Source organism: Vitis vinifera, chromosome 14 (genome assembly GCF_030704535.1).
Source record: "Vitis vinifera cultivar Pinot Noir 40024 chromosome 14, ASM3070453v1".
NCBI lineage: Eukaryota > Viridiplantae > Streptophyta > Magnoliopsida > Vitales > Vitaceae > Vitis > Vitis vinifera.
The window spans coordinates 3,855,955-3,876,092 of NC_081818.1; the positions used below are offsets into that span (position 1 = coordinate 3,855,955).

Genomic DNA, 20,138 nt, shown 5'->3' on the forward strand with positions numbered 1-20,138 from the left:
CAATAACCTCATTAAAATAATAATTTCTTTTGGTCTCGAGTGTTATTTTATAGACGTTTTATTATAGGTTCTTTTGATGTAATGCTTTTACTTTTCTAAATTTTCAACAAAGCCATGACCAAGAAAATGAAAAATGGCAAAGATAATATGTTAGTTTACAACTCATTCATCCAAGTTAAGTCTATTAGAGACTAGAATAATATGAATTGATTAAATAAATGGAAAGACCTTATTACACCAATAAAAGAATTATAACTAAATTCTTAAGTATCATTGATCAAATCGCAGTATATTTGCCCTATGAATTGATGGTTTGATGTGCCTCTACATTTGCACACAATATGAGATATAACTATTCAAGCATTTGGGAAAATAACTAGAATGTCGGGTACTAGGAATTGGTTACAAAATATTTATGAAGTTAATGGATATGAAATATCCTCAACAACACATTCATTGCTTAATATCAATACATATAGGCAAGAATAATACTAATAACGTTTCCTAAATTCACTAACAAATTAAATCATGGAGAGTTGAATTGTAGCAATCTAGAAATATCGAGCTTTAGAGCAAAGCATACAAAAGATCTAGCTTATTTATTGAAAAAAATCAAGACACATAAAGAGAAAAACCTTCCTCTATTTACTTTAAATGAAGGAAATATCATTAGCTAGCGTCTCTCTACCAAGGATGGTATCTGTGCAGCTTCTCAAAAGAAGGAAAGCTCGCATACCTGACAAAAAAATGAAGACAATAAAAACAAAAGGCCCTTATTCTAAGATAAGATAATATATATATATATGCAAACACTATGTCAAAGAAAAATACAAACACCTATTCATTTTTCTTCATATAGAAAATTAAATCAGTCGTCCTGGTTGTGGTTTGTCATCATCCTCGTCCTCCTGTTCATCCTCTTCATCCTCTTCCCCCTCTTTATCTCCAATGCGACTCCCACCTCTTTCTCTCTCTCTCTCTCTCATCCACATCTCATACTCCTGTTCATTGACCTCATCATCATTATCATCCACGTTGCGGCCTGTCATCATCCACATCCTCGTGTTCATCCTTTTCCTCCTCTTTATCTCCCTGTCCCACTCCCACCTCTTTCTCCCTCTCATCCCAATCTCTATCAACCGCATCAAATCCTCATTTTCATTGACCTCATCATCATCATCATCGTCATTGACCACATCATCATCATCATCGTCACTATCTCCATAATTCCATCCTACATAATCCTGAGCATTCGGTACACAAAACATCACAATGGGTAGGAATAAGGAAAAGTATAATAATAAAAGTTTAAAAAAGCAATTAGGATGGGAGCACAAATCATAGAATGGTAGATCAAACCACTGCTATATTATATCCTTGTCTCCTCTAGAAGTGATAGTGTATTTTGGGCTAGAGTTGGACAACATTTAATAAAGACCCATAAACAACGTTAAGTCCTAGAAGGTTCTTCTATTCACAAATGAGAGTAAGAATTTCGTATAATTGTCTGTCTTTAACCTTTGACCAAAGGAAGGACATCACTATCAATATGAACATGTCAATTGCCGATCTCCAAAGATTGAATGTTTTTGTTAACAAAATTAAAAATTAAAAATTGTGTGATTAAATGTTTACAATAAGTGACAAAGACTAGACATTCCTTACTTCACTTATTGCCCTTAAATGATGTGTATTCCATCATAAAATTAATTTTCGATACTTTGAAACAAATCTAAGCAAAAGAAAATTTATCTTTTCTTTGTACTTTTGCTTGTGACTAATTGAATTGATAGTTTGTGAAACCCAACACAAGTATCATTCACTCTAGGTTCTAACAACACTTCAATTTTCTAATCCAATTAAACTCCTTAACTCAAAAACAAAGTAGAAAAGGAAAACACTGTGTACAATAAATAATCATTTTCTATCTAATATCCAATATTATCCTCAATCAAACATCAAATATTAAAGAATTTTCAAATTTTGAGAATGATTTACCTGCAAATGTAATTGACTGGTTGCCCCAAGAGCCTCAAGATCCTTCTCAAACATCACCTCGACAATTATAAACTAAAGAAAATTTTGTTAATATATTGGTTTGGAATATTTGAGAATATGAAAATATGTGAAAAAAATAGACTCTTTATAAAGGGAAATTGGTAAATTTCTTTCAACAATATAAACTTGAGAGACATTTTTTTTTTATGTATAATAACATGGTTATTCAAAGCTTCCACTGATGCAACAACCCCAATCTTAGAAAAACAACAAAAAATCAAAGATCTTCTGTGTCATTTCTTGAATAATTGACAACTTAATAATCAATTTTTTTCTCTAAGTACTATAGCTTAGCAATTTAACTAGGTTAGATGCAAAACTAATTCTCATGTATTTGTATTCTAACTTATAATTTCAACCATAATAATAGACTTTGTCTCAAGGTCTACATTTGAACTAACTGAAAATCTATGTATGAATATTTTGGCAAACACTTTTTGCACAAAAAATCCTTTGACCTCTTCTTACTTGCCTTTAAATTTGTTGAAATTCCTAGGAATGCTTTAGTTATGTTTAAAAGGTTAGGCATCACAGAGTGATAGGTATAGCTACTAAGCTAAGGGAACAATTAACAACTAACAAAGCAAACTTAACCAAAACAGACAATAAACCAAGTAACAACAAACAATAAGAGCATAAAAGGATCCATACAAACCCATGCAGAATTTTGCTTCCATCAAATCAGGTTCCTTGTACTAAAAAAATTAAACAGACTAAACATAACACAAACATTATATGGGCTTGCTCTGTGTCTTTTTCTTAAAGTTAGACAAATTTTTAAAGAATCGCGAAGGTGAAAAATAGTGTTAATAATACAATAACATTAGAAAATTTCAAGATATATACCTTCTCCAAAGTTGTATTTCGGATGATGGTATTGAAGTCACACCCCAAATGTTCTTCCACATGATCGTCAATTTTTACTTCCTTTACCCTTGGTGTACTTGCGACTCTCTCACAAAAAAATTCCATCTGAGGGCATCTTTTCACCAAAAATTGTTCCAAGGATGGGAATTTGAAGATGCATCTAGCTGAGTAGAACCATTTTAGACTTTGTAAGTTAACAAGTCTCAACCTTTGTAATTTGGAGAAAACAATATCATATGGTTCTTCACCTCCCTCATGTCTAACTATTTCTTCCACCAATTCGCATTTTTCTATAGTAAGCACTTTGAGTTGCACCAATGTTTTAGCCATTGAGGACGTCACTAGATATATTAAATTTCCACAACCATGTACTTCTATAGAATGAAGATTCTTAAAAATTTGACCCAATCCAGATAGATATGTCAACAAAGGTAGATCTTCTAGGAACATTTTAGTTAATCGTGGGAGTGCCTCAACTTGATATTCCTTATCAACAAGTTCGAATACCTCTTTCACTGAATTACACTTGCTCACATGAAGTTCCTCTAGATTATGCAACTTTGGAAGCACATTGGAGGGGATCACAACCAAAATGTCGTGACACTTTCTTATCTTCAAAAGTCTCAGCTTGCAAAATGACTCCCCTAAAAATTGGCCTTGCCATATTTTCATCTTGGAGCCCTTTAAGATCAATTGCTCCAAATTAAGGAATGCATCCTGACAACCAAACAAACAAGATTAACGATATGTCTTGTATCTCTTTCCCCCCCCCCCCCCCCTTCTTTTCTTTTTGGCTAAATAAATAAGTTCTATACACAATTGTATGTACAAAAATATTTTAAAATAAAGTAAGAAAGAATACTCTTATGGCATACAATTTTTTTTTTTTCTTATTGTTATGACTTATAACTAAAGACCACGTTTGTTTACTTACCAATTTTTTTTAAAAAAAAAGTCTACTATAATTTCCTTTCTAATTTATACTTAAGTACATGATTTTAGTTTCTTTTCTATGTATTTCATCCAACGAACTATGCAAAAAATAAGTTAGGGGGAAAAAAAATTTAGGAATTAATTTCAAGGAAAAAAAAAAGAAAAAGAAAATTACTTATGTAGCCTAATAGCTAATCAACATTGGCTTTACAACTAATGTCACCATTAAACACATACACATATTATTTTCCATACGAGATAACAAACCACTACATCTAAATAATCCATTTGAATTATTTGCACTATATATTAATCACCAAAGACTCCCGAATCATTCGCACTTGACATATTATAATAATTTGTTGGTTCTATTACATAAAATTATAATTTGACCATGAAGGTATAATTGTTGGATAAACCATAATGCATGCTATACCTACAAACTCCTATGACTTGTAATCAATTGTTTCTTATTCTTTGGATTACCAAGTCATTTTATCGTAATTTGATTAATTTAGAAATGGAACATAAGCTTACTTAGGTCAATTTGGGATAAGTTTTATACAAAATGTAAACTTCAAATTCCTACACTATTCCAGTTTAAGATTAAAACAATCTCATATTAATGAAAAATGATTAGGACATAGTGTTTAATGGACTAAATTTAGCAATCAAAATATGGCAAAAGAAATGGAGAAAAATCAAACCATACCTTTTCCAACCAAAAGAAAGGTTGTTGAATTGGACTATCAATACAACCTTTTGAATCTATTCCTTGAAAAAGTGTCTCCACTTGATTGCATTTCCACATAATTAGTTGTTTCAAATGTGGCCATCTTGCAATATATTTTCCTCGGGAGAAACCTTTGAGTTTGTCTAATTCTTCAAGTATGAGAGAGGTTAGTTTAGGGAATAATGAAGACATTATTTCATCTCCATTTTCGTTTGCAACAATTTCCTCCACTCCACATTTTCTTATCCCAAGGACATTAAATTGCACAAGGCCTTTTGCTATTGTTACAGGAAAAAGGCATTTCAAGCAAGGACAATCAACGATACATAATGACCATAGGTTTTGAAAGGAGACAAGTCCTTGAGGATCCTTATTCCATACACTCTTCAAACTATTTAGCCCTTTTAAAGACAATTTTCCCAATGGAATGATTTCCTCGCAATTTACTCCCCCTAGATCAAAAATCTCTTCTATCGAATCACAATAATATATGTTCACATTCTCCAGACTTTGTAACCCTTTTAGGATATTGGATGGAAAAACATTCAACAGTTTGTTGCAACTTAATATTTGTAATCTTTTCAATTTGCAACAAGACTCTAGAGGAAGTTGGTTGGGCCACATTGCTATCACATTATCCAACTCGTACATCAACAAGGACTCCAAGCTAGGGAGTGTAACCTGCACAATCGATCACATTCAGTTCACAATATGTATACCCATGTATATATATATTCGCGATTGAGTTAATAACCAGATACATAAATAAATAGAATATAAGAGGTTAAAGGTCAAGATATCAATGTGACAAAGCACCAAACTAGAAGAAAATAAAAGAGAATGCATAATATTTTAACAATTGAATGGAATTTAAAGATGTTAAATTTGAGATGATTTTCAAATGGGGCAAAAGGCTCCCAATCTTTGGATCTCTTTTTCAAAATTGACAAAGACTAATGGATTATATATAGATATGTTTCATAGTCTTATGAGAAGTATCTACTCTTTTTACCTTGAATTGATTTCATTCAAAATATTCCACATAAATACAATAAAAATAACTATTAAACAAGGTGGTTGAAGATCAGGTGATTTAGATGAGGCCTTTCCTTCTAGTTTTTTCTTACTTTGGAAACCACAAATGCAATGGATGCTCAGGCATGAGCCTTCTTTCATTAATGAACCTAGCCTTTAGATTCTTAAAGCTTGTTTGTTGGTGTAACATATATATATATATATTTGAGAACAACATTTTTTTAAATTTACAACAGTATTTGAAAGTTGTTCTATAATCAATTTTTAAAAAGAAAGTAAAATAAAGAATAGATTTTAGAAAATAAGTAGAAGTTACTTTCATCTATTTTTAAAAACAAAAGGAAACTATCAACAAATAAAAAATATATATTTAAAAAAAATCATTAAAAAAATAAAGTTTAACAAAATTTCATGCCTCTAAATTACACAAATTTTTTCTAAATTTCTTTTAACTTAATTTTTTTTACTATACAAATAGATTCTAAATCAAGTTACATTTAATATATATATATATATATATATATATATATATATATATATATATATATATATATATATATATATATAATTACTAATTTTAAAAAATAATTTTAGAATAAAAAAACTAAGGCAATAAATACTAGAAAATCATGGAACTTAAAATCAATCTAACAAATATTAAAAAATAACAATTTAAATCTAATCTTGAATTACTTTATCAATTTCTTCTTTACAATAACTATTCAATAGGTAAATAAACCTCAAATCAAGGAAGACTTGATGTATTGGAATCTAGCAAGTTTAACAATAATTTAAAACTTTAATACTAATCTAATGAATACAAAAAATTTATGAATGAAAATTGGTTCAAAAGAACCATAGACAAATAAACTCTAAATCAAATAAGACTTAATATTTAGATTCATTACCAAGTCTATTAAATTTAAAAAGTAATTTATGATTCATAAAATAACCCAATCACCACTAGAAATTCAACGACTAAAACTAGTCTAGAACAACTCTTTTTTTTACTTCTCCTCTATACGTAAATATTTTGATGATTTTTTTGTTAGAAAATAAATTTTAAATCAAACAAAACTTAAAAGTTTTAGATTTATTAATGAGTGCACTCATTTTTAAAAATAATCTTGAACTCAAAAATAAGTTTAAACAATAATTGAATAGAATAGACCAAAACTAGTCCAAAATGAGTCGATGAGAGCTATATTGTTTCTCCTTCGCACCTTACCATACTTTTCCAATTTTTCTCATTAAGTAAATAAATTAAATAAAGTGATATCAAAACTTAATGCTTTACATACTGTAATGAATCTATTAATTTTTAAGAACAAGATGGAATTACAAAAATTGACTGAATAAATTTTAAATTGAATCAAAATTGGTTCAAAATACTTTATCCATTATTGAATATTGAAAAATCTAACTTATTTACATATATATAAAAAAAATTAACATTAATTTTTAATTTGTTTTAAATAAAATATTATTAATTATTAGTATTTTTAAATTATAATCATTCATTTTTAACAAAAAATCAATTATGCATTTGTAAAAATGTTGATATCCATATTTTATAATTTATATTAAAATGCCCCAATTTCTAAATTTTAAAAAAACTCATGATTTTATTATAATATTAGTATCCATATTTTATTACAAACCATTTATTTTGTTAATTTATTAGTAATTAAAAAAATTTATTTCCATAAGACTTGAATTAAATCGAATTAATATTATATAAATCAACTTTACAAATTTTATTTTTTTTTTTACAAAATCTAAATATAACATTTATTTTTAAAAACAGCAATATTTAATAAACGAACCAGGTTTTAATCTTTTTGTTGTTTAAAATGTGTTTCTCAAAACATTTCAAACACTCTTTATGTTGAGAACAAAAAAACAAGAAAATTATTTGGCAACTACCAAAAAAAAATTCTGCTCTCCAAAACAAAAAACATGTGTTTCAGCATATATTTCAGTTATTCTAATTGTTTTCACTTACTTTTTTTGTTTATTTAAAAAAAATAAAACAAATATAAAGAATAATAAAAAATAAAACATTCCGCATAAAATTTATTCTTAAAAAATATTTGAAAACATAAAAAATAAGTTGAAAACATTGTAAATTGTTAATATACCTATCAAAAAAAAAAATTTGTAAGTTATTAATGTACTCTACTCTAGAAAAACATCATAGAATTATTTTAAAATTTGTTCTCAAAAATTGATTTTTGAATAATGTATTTAAATTGGTGTTGAATTAAGATTAGCAGAGAGACTAGGAAAGAAAAGGAAAGTGATAAAATTTATGGGGCAAAGCATACTGCATCCATATTATGGATAAAATTAAGATAATTTTAAATTGAATACTGGTTGTTTTAATTTATGTTTTCTCATATTTTACTTATTTATTAATGGCAGAAATTGGATATCATTCAAATTTTAACATACCTGTTCATTGAAGAATGGTGTGGGAACATCACTCGTACATAACTCCTGGGTAGCACTGCTTCCTGTGGAGGAGAAGTCCCGTGTCGAATCCAAGGATCCCATTTGACGATTCACCCATCGATCCCTTCCTTGCTCCATGGGAAGGAAATTGAAAGATTTCAACCTCTTACAATCATCCACTCTTAGAAAACGTGACTTCCCAAAAGATCCCTCTGGAATTGCGCCATCTTCCTCTTCTTTGACCTCATCATCATCATCATAATCATCATCGTCGTTGACCTCATCATCATCATCTCCAAAATCCCGTTCTTCATAATCCTGGGTATACGGTACACAAAACATCACAATGGGTAGGAATAAGGAAAAGTACAATAATGAAAGTTTAAAAAAGCAATTAGGATAGGAGCACAAATAATAGAATGGTAGATCAAACCACTACTATATTGTATCCTTGTCTCCTCTAGAAGTGATAATGTATTTAGCCCAAAATCTTGAGCTAGAGTAGAACAACATTTGAAAAAGACCCATAAACAGCCTTAAGTCCTGGCATGTTCTTTTATCCACAAATGAGAGTAAGAATTTCATATAATTGTCTACCTTTAACCTTTGACCAAAGGAAGGACATCACTATCATTATGAAGAAGTCAATTGCCTATCTCCAAAGATTCAATGTTTTTGTCAACAAAATAAAAAATTATAAGTTGCATGATTAAATGTCTACAATAAGTGTCAAAGAATGGACAGTCCTTATATAACTTACTACCCTTAAACGATGTGTATTCCATCATAAAATTAATTTTCGGTACTTTGAAACAAATCTAAGCAAAAGAAAATTTCTCTTTTCTTTGTACTTTTGCTTGTGACTAGCTGAATTGATAGTTTGTGAAACCCAATACAAGTATCATTCACTCAAGGTTCTAACAATACTTCAATTTTCTAATCTAATTAAACTCCTTAACTCAAAAACCAAGTACAAAAGGAAAACATTTTCTGTCTAACTTCCAATACTATCCTCAATCAAACATTAAATATCAAAGAATTTTGAAATTTCGAGAATGATTTACCTCCAAATGTAATTGAGTGGTTGTCCCAAGAGCCTCAGGATCCTTCTCAAACGTCTCCTTGGCAATTATAAACCAAAGAAAATTTTGTTCATATATTGGTTTGGAATATTTGAGAATATGAAAATATGTGAAAGAAGATAGACTCTTTCTAAAGGGAAATGGGTAAATTTCTTTCAACAATATAAACTTTAGAGACATTTTTATTTTTATGGATAATAACTTGGTTATTCAAACCTTCCGCTGATGCATTAACCCCAATCTTAGAAGAACAACAAAAACTCAAAGATCTTCTCATCTATCATTTCTTGAAGAATTGACAACTTAATAATCAGTTTTTTTTCTCTAAGTATAATAGCTTAGCAATTTAATTAGGTTAGATGCAGAACTAATTCCCATGTCTTTGTATTCTTACTTTTAATTTCAACCATAATATCGGACTCTATTTCAAGGTCAACATGTGAACTAACTGAAAATCTATGTATGAATATTTTGGCAAACACTTTTTGCACAAAAAACCCTTGACCTCTTCATACTTACCTTTAAATTTGTTGAAATTCCTGGGAATGGTTTAGTCATGTTTTAAAGGTTAGGCATCAAAGAGTGATAGGTATAGCAACTAAGCTAAGGGAACAATTAACAACTAGCAAAGCAAACTTAACCCAAACAGACAATAAACTAAGCAATAACAAACAATAAGAGCATAAAAGGATCCATACAAACCCATGCAGAATTCTGCTTCCATCAAATCAGGTTCCTTGTACAAAAAAATTAAACAGACTAAACATAGCACAAACATTATATGACCTTGCTCTGTGTCTTTTTCTCACAGTTAGAAAAATTTTTGAGAAATGAAAAAGAAATAAAATTAGAATTCACAAATTTTTAAAGAATTGCGAAGGTGAAAAATAGTGTTAATAATATAATGACATTCGAAAATTTCAAGATATATACCTTCTCCAAAGCTGTATTAGGGATGATGGTATTGAAGTCACACCCCAAATGCTCTTCCACATGATCATCAATTTTTACTTCCTTTAACCTTGGTGTACTTGAGACTCTCTCACAAAAAAATTTCATCTGAGGGCATCTTATCACCTCAAATTGTTCCAAGGATGGGAATTCGAAGATGCATCTAGTTGAGCAAAACCATTTTAGACATTGTAAGTTAACAAGTCTAATCCTTTGTAATTTGGAGAAAACAATATCATATGGTTCTTCACCTCCCTCATGTCCGACTATTTCTTTCACCGATTTGCATTTTTCTATAGTAAGCTCTTTGAGTTGCACCAATGTTTTAGCTATTGAGGATGTCACCACATATATTAAATTTTCACAACCACATACTTCTAGAGAATGAAGATTCTCAAAAATTTGAACCAATCCAGATAGATATGTCAACAATGGTAGATCTTCTAGGACCATTTTAGTTAAACGTGGGAGTGTCTCAACTTGGTATTCCTGATTCACAAGTTCCTTCATTTGGAATACCTCTTTCACTGAATTACACTTGCTCACAGAGAGTTCCTTTAGATTATGCAACTTTGGAAGCATACTACAAGGTATCACAACCAAAATGTCGTGACACATTGTTATCTCCAAATATCTAAGATTGCAAAATGACTCCCCTGAAAATTGGCCTTGCCATATTTTCATTTTGGAGCCCTTTAAGAACAAATCCTCCAAATTATGGAATGCATCCTGACAACCAAACAAACAAGATTAACAATATGTCATATATCCCCCACCCAAAAAAAAAAAAAAAGAATACTCTTATGGCATACAATTTTTTTTCTTAATGTTATGACTTATAACTAAGGACCATGTTTGTTTACTTACCAAATTTAAAAAAAAAAAAAAAAAACTATAATTTCCTTTCTAATTCATACTTAATTACATGAGTTCAGTTTCTTTTTTATGTATTTCATCCAATGGCCCATGCCAGAGATTAAGTTAAGAGGAAGAAAAATTTAGGAATTAATTTCATGGAAAAAGAATAAGAAAAAGAATAATTTAAGGGGAAAAAAAAAATAAAAAGAAAAATAAAATTACCTATGTAGCTTGATGGCAAATCAACATTGGCTTTACCACTAATGTCACCATTAAACACATACACATATTATTTTCCATACTAGGGATAATGAACCACAACATCTGAATAATCCATTTGAATTATTTGCACTATATATTAATGACCAAAGACTCTCTCCTAAATCATTAGCACTTGACATATTTTGATGCAATATAGAAATTACTATATCTTGGTTTGAGAATAATTTAAATAAATTAATTCTTATGGCTTTATATGAATTCTATGAGTTCAATATTAATGTAAGCATAATATAAAAAAAGAGGCTTCAAAATAATTTATTTTCATTATAGGTTCAATCATGTTAATTTAAATAAATCAATTGTTTAAATTTATTATAATCTGTTGGTTCTATTACATAAAATCATAATTTGACCATGATAATTCATACTAAGTGAGTACCTAAATAATTTGATTAGTCATAAAACATAAAAGCATAAAGGTATAATTTCACTGGCACTCAGCGCTCTTTCATTCCATTGTGTAATTGTTGGATAAACCATAATGCATGTTATGCCTACAAACTCCTATGACTTGCATTTGACTGTTTCTTATTCTTTGGATTACCAAGTCATTTTATCGTAATTTGATTAATTTAGAAATGGAACATAAGCTTACTTAGGTCAATTTTGGAGAAGTTTTATACAAAATGTAGACTTCAAATTCCTACACTATTCAAGTTTAAGATTAAAACAGTGTCATATTAATGAAAAATGATTAGGACATAGTGTTTAATGAACTAAATTTAGCAATCCAAATATGGCAAAAGAAATGGAGAAAAATCAAACCATACCTTTTCCAACAAGAAGAAAGATTGTTGAATTGGACTATCAATATAACCATCTGAGTCTATTTCTTGAAAAAGTGTCTCCACTTGATCACATTCCCACATCATTAGGTTTTTCAAATGTGGCCATCTTGCAATACATGTTCCTCGATAGAAACCTTTGAGTTTGTATAATCCTTCGAGTGTGAGAGAGGTTAGTTCAGGGAATAATGAAGACATTACTTCACCTCCATTTTCATTTGCAACAATTTCCTCCACTTGACAATCTTCTATCATTAGGGATTTAAGTTGCACAAGGCCTTTTGCTACCATAATTGGAAAAATATATTTTAAATAAGGACACCTAACGACTTCTAATGACTGTAGGTTTTGAAAGGAGACAAGTCCTTGAGGATCCTTATTCCATATTCGCTCAGTGGAATGGTTGCATTATCATGAATTTCCTTGCAATTTACTCCCTGTAGATCAAAAATCTCTTCTATGGAATCACAATCTGATATTTGCACATCATCCAAACTTTGTACCCCTTTTAGGATATTTGATGGAAAAACATTCAGCAATTTGTTGCACCTGAATATTACCAACTGTTTCAATTTGCAACAAAACTCTAGAGGAAATTCGTTGTGCCACATTGCTATCACATTATCCAACTCGTACATCAACAAGGACTCCAAGCTAGGGAGTGTAACCTGCACAATCGATCACATTTGGTTAACAATATGTATACCCATCTATATATATTCCCAATTGAGTTGATAACCAAACATATATAAATAGAATATAAGAGGTTAAAGGTCAAGACATCAATGTGACAAAGAACAAAACTAGAAGAAAATGAAAGAGAATGCATAATATTTTAACAATTGAATGGAATTTAAAGATGTTAAATTTGAGATGATTTTTAAATGGGGCAAAAGGTTCCCAATCTTTGGATCTCTTTTTCAAAATTGACAGTCTAATGGATTATGTATGCATTTGAAGCACCCATGATAGTCACCTATTGATTTGTTTCATAGTCTTATGAGAAGTATCTACTCTTTTTACCATGCAGCCATTCCATTCAAAATATTCCACATAAATACAATAAAAATAACTATTAAAGCAGGGTGGTTAGAGATTAGGTGGTTTATGATGAGGCATTTCCTTCTAGTTTTTTCTTACTTTGAAAATCACAAATGCATAGATGCTCGGACATGAGCCTTCTACATTCACTAATTAACCTAACTTTTAGATTCTTAAAGCTTGTTTGTTAGTGTAGCATATACATATAAATTTGAGAATGATATTTTTTTACATTTACAACAATATTTGAAAGTTTTTCTTGAATTAATTTTTAAAAACAGAGTAAATAGAGAATTGTTTTTAGAAAATAAGTAGAAGTTACTTTCATCTATTTTTAAAAACAAAAGGAAACCATCAACAAATAAAAAATATATATTTTTAAAGAAAATCATTAAAAATAAATAAAGTATAACAAAATTTCATGCCTCTAAATTACACAATTTTTTTCTAAATTTCTTTTTTAACTTAAATTTTTTTTACTTTACAAACAGATTCTAAAGCAAGTGACATTATATATATAATTTACTAATTTTTAAAAATAATTTTAGAATAAAAAAACCAATCCAATAAATACTAGAAAATCATGGAACTTAAAATCAATCTAACTAATATTAAAAAATAACAATTTAAATCTCATCTTGAATGACTTTTTTTAATAGGTAAATAAAACCCAAATCAAGGAAGACTTGATGTATTAGAATCTAACAAGTTTAACAATAATTTAAAACTTAAATGCTAATCTAATTAATACAAAAAATTTATGAATGAAAATTTGTTCAAAACTATAGACAAATAAACCATAAACCACGTAAGACTTAATATTTAGATTTGCTACCAAGTCTATTAAATTTAAAAAGTAACTTATGATTCATAAAAATAACCCAATCACCACTAGAAATTCAACAACTAAAACTAGTCTAGAACAACTGTTGTTTACTTCTCCTCTATATATAATTATATTTTAATGATTTTTTTATTAGAGAATAAATTTTAAATCAAGCAAGACTTAAAAGTCTTAGTTTTATTAATGAGTGCACTCATTTTTTAAAACAATTTGGAACTCAAAAATAAGCTTAAACAATAATTAAATATAATAGATCAAAACTAGTCCAAAATGGGTCATGAGAACTAACTGTTTCTCCTTTGCACCTCACTATACTTTTCCAATTTTTCTCATGAAGTAAATAAATTAAATAAAGTGAGATCAAAACTTAATGCTTTACATTCTGTAATGAATCTATTAATTTTTCAGAATAAGATGGAATTAAAATAATTGATTGAATTAATTTTAAATTGAATCAAAATTGATTCAAAATACTTTATCCATTATTGAGTATTGAAAAATCTAACTTATTTACATATATAAAATTATTAAACTTTAATTTATAATTTATTTTCAATAAAATATTATTAATCATTAATATTATATAAACCAATTTTACATTTTTTATTTTTTTTTACAAAATCTAAATATAACATTTATTTTTAAAAAACAGCAATATTTAATAAACGAACGAGGTTTTAATCTTTTTGTTGTTTAAAATGTGTTTCTAAAAACATTTCAAACACTCTTTATTTTGAGAACAAAAAAACTAGAAAATTTTTTGGCAACTACCAAAAAAATAAAAAAAAATTATGCTCTCCAAAACATAAAACATGTGTTTCCTGTAGCATATTTTAGTTATTTTAATTGTTTTCACTTTTTTTTTGTTTATTCAAAAAAAATAAATCATTACATATAAAATTTATTTCTAAAAAATATTTGAAAACAAAATAAGATGAAAACATTTTAAGTTGTTAATATACTAATAAAAAAAATGTACGTTGTTAATATACTGAAATCATCATAGAATTATTTTAAAAATTGTTCTCAAAAATTGATTTTTGAATAATGTATTTAAATTGGTGTTGAATCAAGATTAGCAGAGAGACTAGAAAAGAAAAGGAAAGTGATAAAATTTATGGGGCAAAGCATACTGCATCCATATTATGGATAAAATTAAGATTATTTTAAATTGGATACTGGTTGTTTTAATTTATGTTTTCTCATATTTTACTTATTTATTAATGGCAGAAATTGGATATCATTCAAATTTTAACATACCTGTTCATTGAAGAATGGTGTGGGAACATCACTCGTACATAACTCCTGGGTAGCACTGCTTCCTGTGGAGGAGAAGTCCCGTGTCGAATCCAAGGATCCCATTTGACGATTCACCCATCGATCCCTTCCTTGCTCCATGGGAAGGGATATGAAAGATTTCAACCTCTTGCAATCACCCACTGTAAGAGAACGTAACTTCCCAAAAGATCCCTCGGGAATTGGGCCGTAGCATACTGCATCCATGTTCTGGAGTCGAGAAATTTTCAAACTCTCCAAGATAGGAAAGGCACTGCGTGATGAGACCCCTTTGGTCGAGTCAACAATGTATTGAATCCTAGGACAATCACTGATATCGAGATGCTTGAGTTGAAGATGGGGCAAAGCATACTGCATCCATATTATGGATAAAATTAAGATTATTTTAAATTGGATACTGGTTTTAATTTATGTTTTCTCATATTTTACTTATTTATTAATGGCAGAAATATGATATCATTCAAATTTTAACATACCTGTTCATTGAAGAATGCTGTGGGAACATCACTCGTACATGACTCCTGGGTAGCACTGGTTCCTGTGGAGGAGAAGTCCCGTGTCGAATCCAAGGATCCCATTTCACGTAACACCGATCCATCCCTTCCTTGCTCCATCGGAAGGGATATGAATGATTTCAACCTCCTACAATACTTCACTGTTAAAGAACGTAACTTCCCAAAAGATCCCTCTGGAATTGGGCCATAGCATACTGCATCCATGTTCTCGAGGTTAAAAATATCCAATTCCTCCAACATAGGAAAGGCACTGTGTAATGGGACCCCTTTGGTCGAGTCAACAATGTATTGAATCCCAGGACAACCATCTATTTTGAGATACTTGAGTTTAAGAAAACCTTGGGTATGAAGCTCGTAAAAAAAAAATTTAGTGTCCAGATCTTTTAACTCACACAATTCTAAATCTTCGACTGTCTTGAACAACTTGGAAAAGCAGTCCACCAAACAAGGTTTGTTAACCCTCAAGAGCTTCAACGTTCTTGCGGATCGATTATAATCAACTAAATTTGGGTTGTGAGTCATTGATATCACATATCTGGTAAGCTTCTCAAAGACCACCAGATCTTTTGATACCAAATTGGGATCTCTTATTACTATAAATAAAGTCTCCAAATAGGACAAGTTGTTCAGCTCAGAAAGGCAAGCATTATTGCTTTCTCCACTACCAAATCATTCAACCCCCCATGTGGTAAAACTTCTTCCTAAACATAAATGCTGCAATCGAGATAAACTTGATATGACATTCCGTGGAATTACTTTTAAATAAAAGCAATGCCACAAGTCCAGCACCCTTAGATCAGTCAATTGCATCATTTCTTTCGGCAACCGTTCAAATTCGCAATATGCAAAACTAAGAACTTGAAGCTTCTTTAGTTCTCCAATTACTGCTATGTCTTGGAATTTGCATTTGTATACACGCAATGTTCGAAGATTGGAAAGAAAACCAAGTGATGAAGGCAGTGGTGTAAAATGCGTTGCAGACAAGTCCAAAACTTTTAGTAGTTCCGTCTTTTCAAAAAAGGTGTCTGGAATTCTCAAAGAATCATCATCACCATTCAATAAAAAGAATTCAAGTTTGGAACATACCAATCTTTCCGGAAGCTCACGGGGATCTCTGCATTGCAAAGATATACGACGGAAATTTCTGAACTCCTTCTTTTGCCATGCTTCTAATCCACGAGCTTCTTTGATCACAACAAATCGATGAGGATCTTTTGCTGCAATTGCTCTGGCAACATCACCAACAACATCATGCATTCTGACAAACCTGTTTTCATAATTGTCTCCCAAAAACACACCTGGCCCCCCCACACCTAGCAGATTTCTATCTTCAGCATCAAGCAGCAAGCTTGAGTCTTTGAGGATTTTGACCAATGCCAGTAGTTTATTTCTTGTTTGCTCCAATGAAGTCACGTCTGTAAACACGTCTTCAAACAAATCCAAACCTATGCCATATTTTAACAATTGATCCATTGAAATATCACCATAGCCCAGCATACCACAAAGTAAGAACAAAAGCTTCACTTCATCACCTTCCAAGTAGTCGTAGCTAAACTTCAGACAAGCGTATGCTTTATCAGGCACGCCGTCGATTTTCATTGCTGCAGAACGCTGCAGTGCTAGCAAAGCATTGCTCCACATATAATTACTCTGGAACTTTAATGCCTTTGCAACTGTTACAATGGCAATTGGTAGACCAGCACATTCTCTAGCTACTTGAATTGCTATGGATTTAAGCTCGTCCACTGGATCACCTGCTGTCTCCTTAAATAAACTCCAGGCTTCCTCTTCATGTAAATGTCGAACATGGAAGATTTTCTCAGTACCCATCTGTCCAGATAACACACCCCGGCTTCTGGAAGTCAGCAGCACTTTACACCCACGATGAGCATCTCCATAAGGAATTCCGATTTTTTCCAACCGAAGTTCCTCCCAAATATCATCCAAAATCACCAGGACCGTCTTGTGGTTGTTCAAACTTTGACGTAAGCGGTGTGCTCTTGCTAATTCCCCTTCCTGCCCAAATTTCAACCCCAAAATACCTGCAATATCTTCCTGAATGTTTGTCACGTTTGGAATTTGGGATATTTTTGCCATAACCACCTTTTCAAATAACTTATCTTCCTCGGCCTTTTCCGCTACTTGATTGGCAAGAGTGGTTTTGCCCACACCGCCCATCCCCCACACACCAATCATCCTGATACCACCATTTCTCAAGGCCTCCATAATTTCGTTTAAAATAGATGTTCTTGATTCCAAAGCTTTACAATCTCTGAGGCGTGCAGACCATATCCGTTGTGGAGGACGGGGAAATGCTACCCTGTCAAATTTATTTTCTTCTTGGAGTTTACCAATATCCCCAGACAGCTCCTTCGCTTGCCTGCCTCGCTGGTACGCCAACTTTAAATTCAAACACAAACAGCTTGTGTTTTCAGCGTTTTCATCTTCAATCAATACCCTTGCCCTTCGGATGATCTCTTCTGTACGTGTCAGCCAATCCCGGACATCATTTTCGATATCATCCCCTTGCCTATTAGCCTCATCCACATCGTGCTGCAGCCTCTCCCTTGCATTACCCAGCCTCTCAACTTGTTTCGCAAGCTCATCAAGGTTGCTACGGTAGTTAAACAGGTAACCCAGTGGACGTACAATTGGATCAACCAGGTACCCTGCAACTTTTCCTGCAACATTTGCTGCAACGGACATAAGAATTGCTGCCATTTCCCAAGTTTTCTGTCTCGGGAAATAAATGGGAATTGAGCAACAGCAGATATCAAAAAGGGCAACGACAGCAGGAGAAGGAAAACCCACTAAAAATTTTGATATTTAATTGTGCGTGACAGATGAAAATAAGGAGATGAAAGGTTCGAGGTATCAAAAGAGCAGAGTATGTTTAAGGTTTTAGCTATCAAAGAAACAAGATTTTTTTCTTTTTTTTTTCTTTTTTCCAAAGAGGGAGAGGGGAGACACACAGCAACAAAAAGGAAAATGAGATTGATTACTAGTAAGAAAGAGAACAAAGGGCAGAGAGTGGGAATAGTTGATAAAATGACAAAGCGGATACAGAGTAAAAAGCTCCAAAAAATTGGAATGAAAATTAAAGAAGGAAATAAGCAGAGTTATTGTTCAAAGGAGTGACACAGACGCAGGAAAATGAAAATCAGCGTTGAGAATGAGAATGAACGTGTAGAGAGCGGGAATATTGAGTGATGAAGAGACAAAAGGGCTACAGATTCAGATTCAAGAGAAAAAGCTCAATCAATGCTACTGGAATCAACTAGACAAAAGGAAAACCAGAGAAGGACAAGCGAGACCGCCCAGCCAAATTAAGATTTTCACGGAGCGGAACACCGGATTGAAAGCAGGATCTGGACGAGTTAGGATGGAGGTGAAGAGCAGGGAGTGATTATGGACGAGTCAATCGCAGAAGATTGAAAGCAGTAGAGAGAAGGGCCTCAGGAGAAGGAAAACACAAAAAAAAAAAAAAAAAGGTATTTAATTGAGTGTGACAGATGAAAATAAGGAGATGAAAGGTTTGAGGTATCCAAACAGCAGAGTATGTGGAAGGTTTTAGCTATGAAGGAAACAAGAAATCTTTCTTCTTTTTTTTGTTCGTTTTCAAGAGGAGACGAGAGGAGAGGAGAGGAGAGGAGAAACACAAAGCAACAAAAAGGAAAATGAGATTGATTACTTGGAAGAACGAGCGCGAAGGGGAGAAAGTAGGAAGAGTCGATAAAATGAGAGAAGGGCTACAGAGTGGAGACTGAGGAAAAGGGCTGCAGAGTGAAGAGACTGAGAAAGACGGAGAACAGTGCAATAGAGTGAAGAGACTGAGTAATATCCATCATTGACAATGACTCATTTTAGTTTTAGTCGCACATCACATGTTTGAATTTGGCAACCAAGACACCAAAATAACCAAGCTTATCTGGCTAATTTGATTACTATAGAAATTGGTTGAAAATACTTCATGTAACATTTAATACCTTATGGATTAAAATATCATCTTTATTCAAACACTTTCATCAATTCATTTCTTCCATTTATAATAAAATATTTATACAATTATTTTTTAAGATTACTCACAACAAACAAAGTAAAAAAAAATAAACTTTAAATAATTAAAATATATTTTTATAAAACACACTGTTTTCGTAATAAGATCTTAAAAAAATATTTTTTTTAGTATGAAAAATAATGTTTCTATTTTTAAGAAATAAAAGTGTTTTTAAAAATAGTTAAAAACATGCTCGAAGGTTTTGATTGGGCGGTGGTTTAATAAGCACAACAACCTGTCACCCTTACATTTTCAACTAAAGCAAATATCTTTGGACTTCGATCCTTGCTTGAGTGTAACTGTGTAAGGAGGTATTATTATTGTGGACCGTACTAAACTGAAAAGGT

General features: G+C 31.1%; 2 protein-coding genes across 4 annotated transcripts; both read right to left on the bottom strand.

Moving 5' to 3' along the window:
- Window positions 1–429: 429 nt before the first annotated feature.
- Window positions 430–16,401, bottom strand: LOC100854480 (uncharacterized). Of its 3 annotated transcripts, XM_010661780.3 has the most exons (11): window positions 15,696–16,401; window positions 15,184–15,570; window positions 12,024–12,706; window positions 10,096–10,842; window positions 9,145–9,201; window positions 8,081–8,398; window positions 4,571–5,272; window positions 2,905–3,642; window positions 1,999–2,070; window positions 838–1,244; window positions 430–736 (listed from the first exon to the last, which is right to left on the bottom strand). In XM_010661780.3, exons 3-10 carry the CDS (start codon window positions 12,327–12,329, stop codon window positions 864–866), a joined length of 3,321 nt encoding a protein of 1,106 aa, XP_010660082.1. In that variant the 5' UTR covers window positions 12,330–12,706; window positions 15,184–15,570; window positions 15,696–16,401; the 3' UTR covers window positions 430–736; window positions 838–863. The 3 variants fall into 3 exon arrangements, with proteins under 3 accessions (XP_010660082.1, XP_059598639.1, XP_059598640.1); XM_059742656.1 differs by having other exon boundaries at window positions 430–1,244; XM_059742657.1 differs by lacking the exon at window positions 9,145–9,201 and having other exon boundaries at window positions 430–1,244.
- A 328-nt stretch (window positions 16,402–16,729) lies between these two features.
- LOC104881462 (disease resistance protein At4g27190-like) lies at window positions 16,730–18,455 on the bottom strand. The gene is made up of 2 exons (XM_010661804.1): window positions 16,821–18,455; window positions 16,730–16,759 (listed from the first exon to the last, which is right to left on the bottom strand). The coding sequence occupies exons 1-2, from the start codon at window positions 18,453–18,455 to the stop codon at window positions 16,730–16,732; spliced, it is 1,665 nt and encodes a 554-aa protein (XP_010660106.1).
- Window positions 18,456–20,138: the final 1,683 nt, after the last annotated feature.

Excerpts from the sequence above, each read along its gene's own strand:
- LOC104881462 (XM_010661804.1), bottom strand. The coding sequence starts at position 18,455 with ATGGCAGCAATTCTTATGTCCGTTGCAGCAAATGTTGCAGGAAAAGTT. Across the intron at positions 16,760-16,820 it reads GTGAGCTTCCGGAAAGATTG|ACACCTTTTTTGAAAAGACG; the intron begins GTATGTTCCAAA and ends TGAGAATTCCAG.
- LOC100854480 (XM_010661780.3), bottom strand. The coding sequence starts at position 12,329 with ATGGTAGCAAAAGGCCTTGTGCAACTTAAATCCCTAATGATAGAAGAT. Across the intron at positions 3,643-4,570 it reads CTTTCTTTTGGTTGGAAAAG|GATGCATTCCTTAATTTGGA; the intron begins GTATGGTTTGAT and ends TTTGGTTGTCAG. Across the intron at positions 2,071-2,904 it reads GAAATACAACTTTGGAGAAG|TTTATAATTGTCGAGGTGAT; the intron begins GTATATATCTTG and ends AATTTTCTTTAG.